The following is an 11,992-nucleotide window of genomic DNA, read 5'->3' on the forward strand; positions in this document are numbered from 1 at the left end:
GGAGGCCTGAGTAGTTATGGAGTCGGAGGCTATGGAGTCCAGAGGTTCGAGTAACCATGTAGCCAAGAGATCTGAGTACTCAAGCTCCGATCTAACCTTTGAACCATCTCAACAGATTCACTAGCCTCCTATCCACGTGGTGTCCTACTGATCATTTCTTGAATTACAAGTCTTCTCTTTAAATCTAATCAAAGGAATTGAAAGTCTGACTGACTAGATAATTTTGTAATCAAGATGATTCCTACTAACTTTTCTCCCTAAGCCACGTGGCAAATATGTTGCATATTTCTGAAGAGTATATATTAAATGTCGGCATGCCTAGATCATCATGTTCATAAATGTAGCCATTCCTTTTGAGACACTGCCTACATTATCTATCTTGATTCTTAAGCCTGGAATGCACTAGTAAGACTGCGTGCCTTTTTAATAGGTAATGATCACCCTTGAGTTTTGTCTTTTCATTTGCTAGATCCTATGACGGAAGGTCCATCCCTCCTTTTGACAGTAGAAATCCAACGTTCACTCTTGAATGAATCAGACTATTTTAGGTCAAATAAGAATACTTCTGTATATACTGGTTGATTCTTTCACTGCTACTTCTTCATCTCCTTCGTCCTCCTCATCTACGAGTTTTCTTCTTCACCTAATAAGTGATTTCAATCCGTTTTTATGATCTTTCTTCACTATATACTCAAATTCGAATACCAATATTTCCATATAGTATTCAATTCGATTCAATTTGGCTAATTTACACCCCTAATTCTGCCAAACAACTTAAAGGAGTTGAGTTGAAATTTCATCAATTCATTTAAAAACTAAGTCTAAACGGGCCAACCGCATGGGTTGCGAGTCAAAGCGAGCCAGCTCATGGAGGGTTCGGATTGGCCCACGGGTTGAGAAGAAAGAAAGAAAATTTGAAAACTTAAAACTAAAATAGAAACTCAATAGCGCGCCTAATTTACAATTCAAATTTAAAATTTTTAATTTTTTTTATATATTTTTATATTTTAATAGGCTCGTGAATCGACCTAACTAACCTATAACTTTCCTTGAGTTGAATTGAGAATTTTCCTGGGCTAAGATGGCGGACAGCCTGCCCTTAGCCGGGTGCCAATCGATTTGACATCTCTACCAAATGGCTCCCCCAACATCCTTTCCCCAACTTTGTCACACAGGAACGGACCAAGAAAAAGGAGGTGGGCGGGCTTCGATTGTGGAAGGAGTGTGTTGTGTAAAAAAATTTAAAGAAAAAATTAATGTATAATAAATCTAATAGTTATTATTTTATTTATTTTTACGAAAGCTTGTTCCCCTTCAATCGCTCCCTCCTCTCCTCAAGACCTCAACTCTTTGTCGCCTGCACCACTCGTGTTGTTTGTCATCAATGGCCTACCCTAGCTAAAGCTAACCAAAATCTAACTCTTACCCTAATTGAATCCTAACCCTAGACTAATCAGCTTAACCATTAACTGTATTAACCCGCACCGACCCTCCATTTCCTTGACCTTAATTTTCTATTTAATTTATGAAAAAAAATATTTGTATTTTTATATAATCTTACTTTACAAGGCCATTTTGTTACTTGCCAACACAGGCCAATCGTGAAATCAAATTATAGATTTTGATTTTTTTTTTTTTAAAATCTATTGCTTATATTAAATCTCTTATTCATTTTATTTTAAGTATTGGAATAAGCCCAATATATACACGGGTTATGCCGAGCTCAGATTCATCAGGGACCTGGCATAGCTAGCCTAGATAAAGTGATGATTGGTTTAGCCCATAGGTTGAGTCATCCTCGCCTAACTCAAGCTACAACACAAGTTAAGACAGGTAGACATGAGACAACTATTATTATATCGTGCTCGGCTCAATCCAAGTTGTGCAAGGTAAGATAGAGGGCAATCTAACTCATTTTACACCTCCAATTATATAAAGGGGTATTTAACTGATGACTTTCGGAACTAGTGAATAGAATGATAATAAAAAATAATATTTGAATGATGAATTCGAAAATAATAATTTAAAAATAATTTTTAAATTTATAAAAATTAATCAAACTTATATAATTAAGTGAGTTTCATTCTTATTCTTATTTTTATTCTATTTTACTATCAAATTTATACCATAGTTATTCCTATTATTTAATCAAATATCACCTAAATGAATTTAACCGTGAGAATTTTAATATGATTAGTCAAATGGAGAGTACTCTAGTCATGTTATTATTGTTTTATGAATTGTTCATGCCTTCCTAATTGTTAATTAGCGTAAGTTGTTTAATACACGGTGAAGTAGACGGTTTTATACGACGACTCCGAATGGCAGGAAAGTATCTCTTCATCGAATCAAGTCGTGGACCCCTCACCATTCTGTGGCTCATAATATTTTGGGTATCAGTTGGGGAAGACAGATTCCAGTACACTAAAAAGGGATTTTATTTTATTTTTGGGTTTTCCCTTATCCAAATCCTGTCCCTTTCCTGGAAGACGGGTCAATAATTCCATATTCGACTCAAATCCGCCGTTCACTTTTCTTAATCGACGGTTCAAATTAACTGTCAAACGGAACGGCGAGTACAAAATGGGACCAACTGGTTTCCGTTCGCCCCGATCCTATTTTTCTCCATCTTCCTCCTTTTGCTTCCCCTCGAAGGCTCTCTCGCCTCTCGTTCCTTCTTCTGATTGCCGCGTGTTGATCCCGATTTCGGTCATTTCGTTTCGGAATCTCAACGCCAGGAAGGAGAAGCCTCGGTCCGCGGTGTCCATGGCGCAGGTGTCGTCTCAGAGGAGCTTCCTTTCGCCGTGCGGCGGCCGCCGTCCATTTTCGTGTTCTTTGGCGAGGAGGAAAAGCCCGGGATTCGTGATGCTTCGCCGAGTTTCTTCTCTAAGGATCGATACCTTGAGGTTGGTTTCTCGTAGCGGTGGTTTCCATGTGCGGAGACTTCATGTTGGGTCTCCGCGGCGGAAGACCTCTCGGGGTTTCCTCTCGGCGATTTTTGTGCAGGTGGGTACAAGCTTTGAGATCTCGTGGTTCAAGTTGGTATTTATCCTTGAATGCTCGATCTTTTATGATCTGCATTGGTTGCAAGTCATGATAGTCTCGTTCGTTCCATGGAAAAGAAAAACAAAGCGGTTTTTTTTGTGTGTTTTATCTTGATTAAAATTGATAATGCAAATTTGGGCGGTTTGGATCCAGATGACTCTTTCCTTCGGGAAATCTCAGAAATGGTGGGAAAAGGGTCTCCAACCAAACATGAAGGAGATCGAGTCGGCTCACGATCTTGCCAACTCCTTATTGAACGCAGGCGACAAACTTGTCATCGTAGATTTCTTCTCCCCTGGATGCGGAGGCTGCAGGGCCCTTTATCCAAAGGCATGATCTTTCAACGGAATTTCTTCGATCAATTGCTATACCACCAATTTCATGTAATTCGAAAGTTCCAATCTCTCTCGATGCAGATCTGTCAGATTGCAGAGATGAATCCTAACGTCCAATTTCTTCAAATAAACTACGAGAAGCACAAGTCCATGTGCTACACCTTGAATGTCCATGTCCTCCCCTTCTTTAGGTTTTACCGTGGAGCACAGGGTCGACTCTGCAGCTTTAGCTGCACCAATGCAACTGTAATATTCACTACCCCGAATGCAGCTTTCCTCACAATTGTTGTTCATCATTTTTTTTTTTCATCAAGTTGTTTATGGACCAGATTAAGAAGTTTAAAGATGCATTGGCCATGCACAGTACGGATAGGTGCAGTCTTGGGCCAGCAAAGGGTTTGGACGAATCAGAACTACTGTCTCTGGCTGCAAACAAGGATCTCTCCTTCAGTTTCACTAAAAATCCAGTTCCTGTTCCAAATCCTGATGAAAATTCTACAAACCCTAATATTATTGTGCCCACGGTCAATGGAGGCATGGAAGACTCTGAAGAGGAGACCCGACTTGCCACGGCAGAGAGATGAACACTGTAGACGACTTACTGCCATTTCCATGTTTATGGTAGCTGTAAGGATCTCACTCATGTCCAAGCATTACTTGTTTGTGTCATTGTGTGTACCATAGTTGTTGGAAGATGGAAGAAAAAAAAGAGGAACTTAACATATTTGCATATACATATCTATGTATATAATCTTGAGAGACTAGTTCTATGTGTTCTTTAAGGCATAGTGCTGTTTCTATGTGGTATTGTATCATCTGATACTATTGATTCAAATATAATGTTTGATTCTGATAAATGAAGAGCTGGAGTTTGTTCATGAAGTTATTATATAGTGCTCACTTTAATGTTGCTTCAATCTTAGACAGTTGGCAAATAGAGGTCACATATATTTAGTTTGATAATTAGTTTGCACCAAATAATATTGAAGCTGTTAGGTAATGTCCGATGTGGTTGTGTAGCACATGCATACATGGATAATCTAACGTGTTTGCTAGCTTGGCTAACTCATCGACTTTCAGATTCTCAGCTCGAGGAATCATTTGGAGACTTACGTCTTGAAAGTTGGATCTCAATCTTTTGAAGGTATTGACAAGTGTTGTAGTCGTTTATTCTTGATCTCAAAATTTCCTCTTATTTGTTGAGCCACCAGTTGGAAATCTAAATAAATCATGACTCAAGAAGCCCGACTTATTTGACTGCTTGAAACCCTACCAATAAGACTTCATACTCATCTTTATTATTAGATGCTCAGAAGTCAAGTACATCCTCTTGAGGGAAGATCAATAAATCCTAACTCCGCTACCTTATCAGGTGGATGAGTTATCCACATAAATTTTGTTGAGGAGCCTGATGTGATGCATGCATTGGACACATATCAAAGACGCACAGCGGAAGACAATAATTCTAAATTATTATATACACACATCACATGCCTCTAGGATACACACAAGTGTCAGGCATAATTGTATAATAAAATTTTACAGCAATAAATTATACTTGCGAGTTCGTTATCGAACTTTGTAAATAGTATTTGCTAGTCTTACAAGGCTAACCTCCATCGGAATCAATGAGCAAGCCTAACAAGGCTTCCTTTTACTCGTATCTACGCTGAGTTATCCTCGAGGCGACTTCACTGAATCACGAGTCGTGTCTCCGTCTTCGGTACTAGCCAATGATCAGAGTCGAAATGATCTGAGAGAGGGATCATGGCTCAATTTGTACTTGACGTCAATGGCAACCAGGCAGCACAAATCAACTAGTGGTAACAAAGGTTGTTGCTGCTGTCCGAAGCATAAAATCTTGCTGCCAACAAGGAGCAGCGAATCCAACAGTGGCTGTGTTCTGGCAACAACAATTGCTTGCTAGAATAGTGATTTGGCCAATGGAACAAGGCTGCTGGGCGGCGAAAAGGATGGTCGGAACATCTCCTTCAGCCAGCGGGAGCAGGAGCTTCAACCGGCTGGAGCAGGAGCTTCAACCGGCCGTAGCCACAAAGAGGTTGGGTGACAGTAGCTTTTGTTGGAACAAAATTTCCAACGAGACAGCACCTTCCGCGAAACTGCCGACAATGACGGAACAGGAGGTTCATTGGCATTAGCAACACTTTGTTGTGACCAGAGCAAGGAAGTCGACCGATGTCCAATGGGCCGGGCCACAGCCAAGGGCAGCAACAGAGACTAAACAACACTCGCTGTTGTTCAGCGGTTGCCCGGATGTCTGCCAGCTGAGCTGAGGCAGTGGTTGTCGTCTGGAGAGGCCGGCGGCAACAGGTGCACCAGCGGTGCAAATGAGAACCTTTTTCCTAGCCAACTTGATTTAAAATCAAATCATCATTAATTAAAAACAAACTAATTTGGTTCAATTCATCTTCAAAAGATGTAGCTCATTCGCATTTCCATTGCACCAAACTCTTCATATTTTCCCTTCGTTTGGTTTAACCAAACTCATTCTCTCTCGATCTAAGAATCTAATTTTCAAATTCATTTTATGTCTCTTGGATAAACTCATAGTGCATATAATATTATAGGTTCCTGATTTACGTTGGTCGTCCATAATTAACCTTTAATTATGTATCGATCATAAGTGACACCTAGTAGTACATCATGATCCCCAATTAACTGAAAAATCATAGTTTATTCCAAAACAACTTCTAAAGTACTCTTTAGCAACTACATTAAGTCGTGCATTATTCCTTTCACTCATCTTATACTTACTTGGTTCAGGATATGATTTATGTGTCAATATCTACTATATGCCACACCTAATCCAAGTAATACTTCCTCATCCTATAGATTCAAATTACTCATATATATATTCAAGAGTACCATGCTCTTAACATGTGATTCTTTGGCTAAAATTTTTTGAGTAATAATCATAATAAGTGGTCATTATAAGTACCCCATGGTATTTTTGATATGATCAACCAAGTCAAGTTAGGTCCTGTTGTGGTTTGATGCCCTATGTCTGAATGTGCAGGAACTTTGGAGCACAAGAGGTTGATCGAAAGACACAACTAGCGAGAAGGACGACACGGGAGAGAGTCAACGAGCTCGGTGTGTCTGAGGAACGAGATGCTGCGAAAGAGTACACTAGCGGACGAGAAGATGGTGCTTGACGTTTTCGAGGGACGAGAAACTGAAATGGAAGATTGCTCGAGAAGGCCGAAAAATGAGTTCGGGTGAGCCTTACTCCATATTGCCAAAATCATCCAAATGAGCGAAGTTGGAGCGGAAGACCTGGACGAAAAGTCAATTTCAGGTTGACTAGAGTCCGAGAGCTCGGAGCTATTCCGAGCGCCCGGAGTTACTACGGGCGCCCGGACCGGCTTGGTTTAGCCGGGGCGCCTTGGTGACGCGTCCCTGTGCGAAAGTAATCCGGGCACCCAGAACCCCTCCAGACACCCGGACCAAAGATTTTATCCAGATCCGTTGCAACGTGATCCGTTGCAATGTGGATAAAGTTTTATCCACGTCCATGCGCTTGGAACCCTTCCAGGTACCCCGATCAGGACTATAAATACAACTCTGATCCCAATAGCTAAAAACAACACTTCTTCTCCGTCCGAAGGAGACTTTAGTGGGCTTTCAAATATTTTGGATTAGCAATGTTCTGATTGCAAACCAAGTAAAATCTCTGTGCATTTTTTCTTGTTAATTTACTTGTTATTTCCTTTTTTTTTACAAGTGTTTATGTTGATAAAGTTATAAGTCAAGAAAGGTGTTCATCTTTTGATTTCAGGCTATTCACCCCCTCTCCTCTCCTCTAGCTAGCCACAAGGGACCAACAAGTGATATCAGAGCCCAACCACTTCAAGAGGACTAACCGCCGACTGAAGCATAAGAGATGGCCGAACTGAGTATCTACTCATCGAAGTTCGAGGGGGAATTCGTGAACTAGAAAAAGAAGATGGAGGTATTTTTTAAAACAGATTTTGAATTATTGATTATTATGAAATATGATTTTGCAGCACCGAAGGATAAAGAAGAATATCAGTGGACAAAGAAGGAGGAAGTCAACTTCGTAGCAAACGGCAAGGCAAAGTTCCATCTGACGAGCTTTTTACTGCCATAAGAAGGCAACCGGATCGGAGCCTATGAGTCAACCAAGGAGTTTTAGGAGAAATTTTTGGAACTACACTAAGGGACTTCGGAGGCAAAAGTCGCGAGACGGGACCTGCTCCGGAACCATATCAGCAACCTCCAGTTAGAAGAAGGTGAAACCATCGCACACCTTCACTCAAGGATCAAGGAACTCATCACCAGACTCATGAATCTCAGAGAAAAGGTAACCAATCGAGATTCACTAAGGTGCGCGCTTAACGCATTTCCTAGGACTCTCGAATGGTCAACCTTTGTAAATGCATATTACATCTCTAAGTATTTAGAAATAAGTACACTAGAAGAATTATTTTCAACACTTGAAGTGCATGAAACTAGATGTGCATATCTAAAAAAAGAGCTCAGGCACAACATTGCTTTAAAGGCAAAAATTGACGAACTAGAGTCTGAAACATACCTTGACGATGACGAAGCAGCATTCATGGTAAGAAAGTTCAAAAAGTTCTTTAAAACTAATAACTTCAATCAAGTGCAGGGTAAAAGAAGGAAAAGAAAGGTAATATGCTACCACTACAATGAACAAGGTCACGTGAAAGACAACTGCTCAAAATTGAAGAGCAAGGATAAGGACAAGGATAAGAGCAAGGATAAAAGACCAACCTAGAAAAGGTACAAGAACCTAAAAGTGACATGAAATGAAACTTCATCAGAATAAAAAATCGAAGTCTACACCGGACTTGCGCTGATGGCAAGTTACCAAGAAGAAGAAGATGAAACAAGCTCTTCCGAAATGAGTATCGAAAGTATCGATGAAGGGGGAGCAACGTCAGAGGAAAGTATCTCTAAGGAGGAGCATCAGAAATTGACAAGGTAAGTCAGGTACGGTCTCTACTTCCTGATCAGTTATTTAAGTTTACAAAAATATTGTCAAAAATTCATGTAAATTAGAAATTGGAAATAGAAAACTTAAAAAAGAAAAGGAGGAACTAAAACTAACCTTATCTTGTCGATTAGAAAATTTTGACAAAATAAAAATTTAAAAGAACAAATACAAAATTTGAAACTTCTACATGTTCAAATTTTCCTGCTTCAAATTTTAGGATCTATAAAGGACTAAACTAGTACTTACGATATCATCAGGACCAAATTAGAAAATTATCACCAAAATATATCCCTAGAAATTTTTTAATTAATCTAGTTGGAAGGAACCTATATTGTATTATGAAATCATACCTAAATTAAATGTTTATGCATGTTGTACTTTTAATTGATTTAATTTTTATTGCCTACTTAGAATTATTAAATAAATTGTTTTACATAATTTATATTAGAAATTAATTTGATCCAAATTTTTTCGAGAAAGAAGATTTCACTACTCATCTATAGAAAAAATTTAAAATTTTTTTACCATTGTATTATTTTTCTATGATTTTTTTCAAAATTTATATTTTTTAATTTAAAATTATTTTGTAGGTTTATTCTTGTAAAACTTATTTTTCTGTAAAACTTTATGATGCTCTCTATCTAAAATTTTTTTTTCAAAATCTTTTGACAGTTGGTGAATTTTCTATGAATTATTTGTCCAAATGCAAACTTTTAATATTAAAAATTCTCGAAAAACTATTAGTTTTTTTAAAAAAATATTTATGCAAAGCTACTTGCTATATTATAGACTCAAAAAATATTTCAAGATTTTTTGAGTTTAAAAACTATTTTTAATTTTTTTTTAAAAAATACATCCTTGTGTAAAAAATATTTTATTTCTACTTAAATCAATCTGATAATTTAGTAAATTTTTTTATAGCCTTGATTATGTCTATTTTATAGCTATAAATTTTTTTTTAAAAAAAAATCTACTATTAAAAATATATTTTCAAAATTATTCTTTTCAAAAATGGTTTATAAATTATAAAAATTCAGATGTTCGAACTTTAAACTTAATGTTTTTTTTTGGATGATAATCATCTTATTTTTATCCCTTAGACTCAGTTTTAATTTTATTTCAAGTTATTTTCATGGCATACCCCATTTTTAATGTGATCAAAAGGAGAGATTTAGAGATTAAGTCTAAGGGGAGGGTACATATTTTTTAAAATCATGTACTTGCAATTTTTTTGTTAATTGATTTTTGTTTACCCTAACTTAACTTGGGGTTGCTCACATCAAAAAGGAGGAGATTGAAAGTAACCCGTGGTAGTTTTAATGTGATCAACCAAGTCAAGTTAGGTCCTGTTGTGGTTTGATGCTCTGTGTCTGAGTGTGCAGGAACTTACGAGCACAGGAAGTCGAGCGAAAGACGCAGCTAGTGAGAAGGACGACACGAGAGAGAGAGTCGACGGGCTTGGTGCGTTCGAGGGATGAGGCACTGTGAAAAAGTACGCTGGTGGACGGGGAGACGCGTGCCATTTTCGAGGGATGAGAAGTAGGAGTGGAAGATTGCTTGAGAAGGTCGAAAAATGGGTTCGGGTGAGCCCTATTTCGGATGGCTGAAATCACTCAAGTGAGCGGAGCTGGAATGGAAGACCCGGATGAAAAGCCAACTTCAAGTTGACTGGAGTCCGGGCACCCTGACTAGCTTGGTCCAGCTGTGACGCCTTGGTGACGCGCCCCTGTACGAAAGTGATCTGGGCACCCAGAACCCCTCTAGGCGTCTAGAGTAGAGATTTTATCCAGATCCATTGTGACATGGATAAAGTTTTATCCACGTCCAGGCTCCTGGAATCCTTCTAGGTGCCTCGATCAAAGCTATAAATATAACCTTGATCTCAATAGCTAAAAACAACACTTGTAAATGTTCTACTTTCTATTTAGCTTTGTAATTGAGTGGTTTCACTGCTGTAAGAAGCTTCTCTGCCTGAAGGAGACTTTAGTGGGCTTTCAAATATCTTTGATTAGTAATCTTCTAATTGCAAACCAAGTAAAATCTTTGTGTCTCTTTCTCTTGTTAATTTGTTAGTTTTTTTTTGTACAAGTGTTTATGTTGATAAAGCTATAAGTCGAGAAAGGTCTTCGTCTTTTGATTTCAGGATATTCATCCCCTCTGGCCGACCATAAGGGACTAACAGTCATAGGATATACATCTTCTTGTAAAAAGTGTTGAATCTTTTATTGGTTATTCAAACACCTTCAAGTACTTCGACTTATACCCAATCATTTCAGATCTACACCTCCTCAGAGATACTTGCTTAAGATGTCAAAATATAAGTCTTCATGACTAAGATGATTTGAATACGTCAAGTTGAAGGAAACACACACTTAAGTTGTAATGAGATCTTCATGACATATCTATATATGTAAAAAACCATATGAAATCTCATAATAGGTTACTCCAACGGACTAGTTACCATTAACTAGTATCCACGTTTAACTCTATGCATCCTAATGTTTCTAGCTAATGAAGAGCAGCTGCTTGGACAACCCAAGGAGTATAACTCATGATAGTCTCACAAAATTGATGATGTCCAAACTTATCAATTCATCGACTAGGGAATATCTCAACACATTCATAAGTATACATGTAGAGATGCTCACTAATTATAATTTAATTATAAGTTCTCTTATTTTATGAATTATATTACAGACTTTCAATAAATAAGTTTAAGATTCGATCACATACATAGAGAATATACACTCAATTAATGAAACTTTATTTATCTAATAAATAAATATAAATCATAAAGTGATTGTCTTAGGACATATCTCAAATATAATAAATCTTCCACGTCCCCTCGACTACCTTGTCGAGTATTTTAGTAAGAAAATTGGGCAGGACTTGAGCTTTGATAGCGGTCCTTGGCTAATACTGACTGTCATATTCAGTTAATTCTATGATTGATCAGTCTCCTAGAGGCCTCTGGCTTCAGTAATACCCAACCTAAACTGATATTGGTGAGGACCGTAATCGGGTGGGCCAGAAAATAAGACCTTAATCGGCGGGCAACCAAGGTCAACCCGAATTCTAACTTCTCTAGATTGGTGTATCTACTCTCAGCGTCTTTTAATAAGTAACTAAAAAGTATATTAGGTGTTGTACCTTGTCTTCATGCTACAACAAAACCATAGTGATTGCCCCTTCTGAGGATGCCAGGCACCCCCATACCATTTCACCTGCTTTTGGTTTAGAGAGGAGTGGAAGCCGAGACAAATATTCCTTCAACTCCATAAAGGTTTGATCACGCTTTTCATCCCATTCAAACTTTACAGCTTTCCTCAACACCTTAAGGAATGGTAGACTCAGAGTGGCTGAATGAGAAATAAATCAGGGCAATACAATGATGCATCCAACCAGTCATTTTGTCTCTATGAGATTGTGGGGCAGCAACATACTTTAGAGAGTGTGGACTTTCTCGGGATTAGCTTCAATTCCCCGTTCAGTGATGACGTATCTGAGAAATTTTCTGCTCGACTCCAAAAAGACATTTGTGGAGGTTCAGTTTGAGCCCATATTTTCTCAGAGTGCAGCATGTTTTCTCATGTCTGAGATTAGGATTTTG

The 11,992-nt window shown here is 38.2% G+C and overlaps 1 protein-coding gene across 1 annotated transcript; it reads left to right on the top strand.

The window, feature by feature from the left end:
• The first annotated feature begins 2,617 nt into the window (after window positions 1-2,617).
• Window positions 2,618-4,237, top strand: LOC121998394 (thioredoxin-like 1-2, chloroplastic). The gene is made up of 4 exons (XM_042553321.1): window positions 2,618-3,006; window positions 3,199-3,375; window positions 3,462-3,626; window positions 3,710-4,237. Exons 1-4 carry the CDS (start codon window positions 2,767-2,769, stop codon window positions 3,962-3,964), a joined length of 837 nt encoding a protein of 278 aa, XP_042409255.1. The 5' UTR covers window positions 2,618-2,766; the 3' UTR covers window positions 3,965-4,237.
• The last annotated feature ends 7,755 nt before the right edge of the window (window positions 4,238-11,992 follow it).

This window comes from Zingiber officinale, chromosome 6A, assembly GCF_018446385.1.
Source record: "Zingiber officinale cultivar Zhangliang chromosome 6A, Zo_v1.1, whole genome shotgun sequence".
In the NCBI taxonomy this organism is placed as follows: Eukaryota; Viridiplantae; Streptophyta; class Magnoliopsida; order Zingiberales; family Zingiberaceae; genus Zingiber; species Zingiber officinale.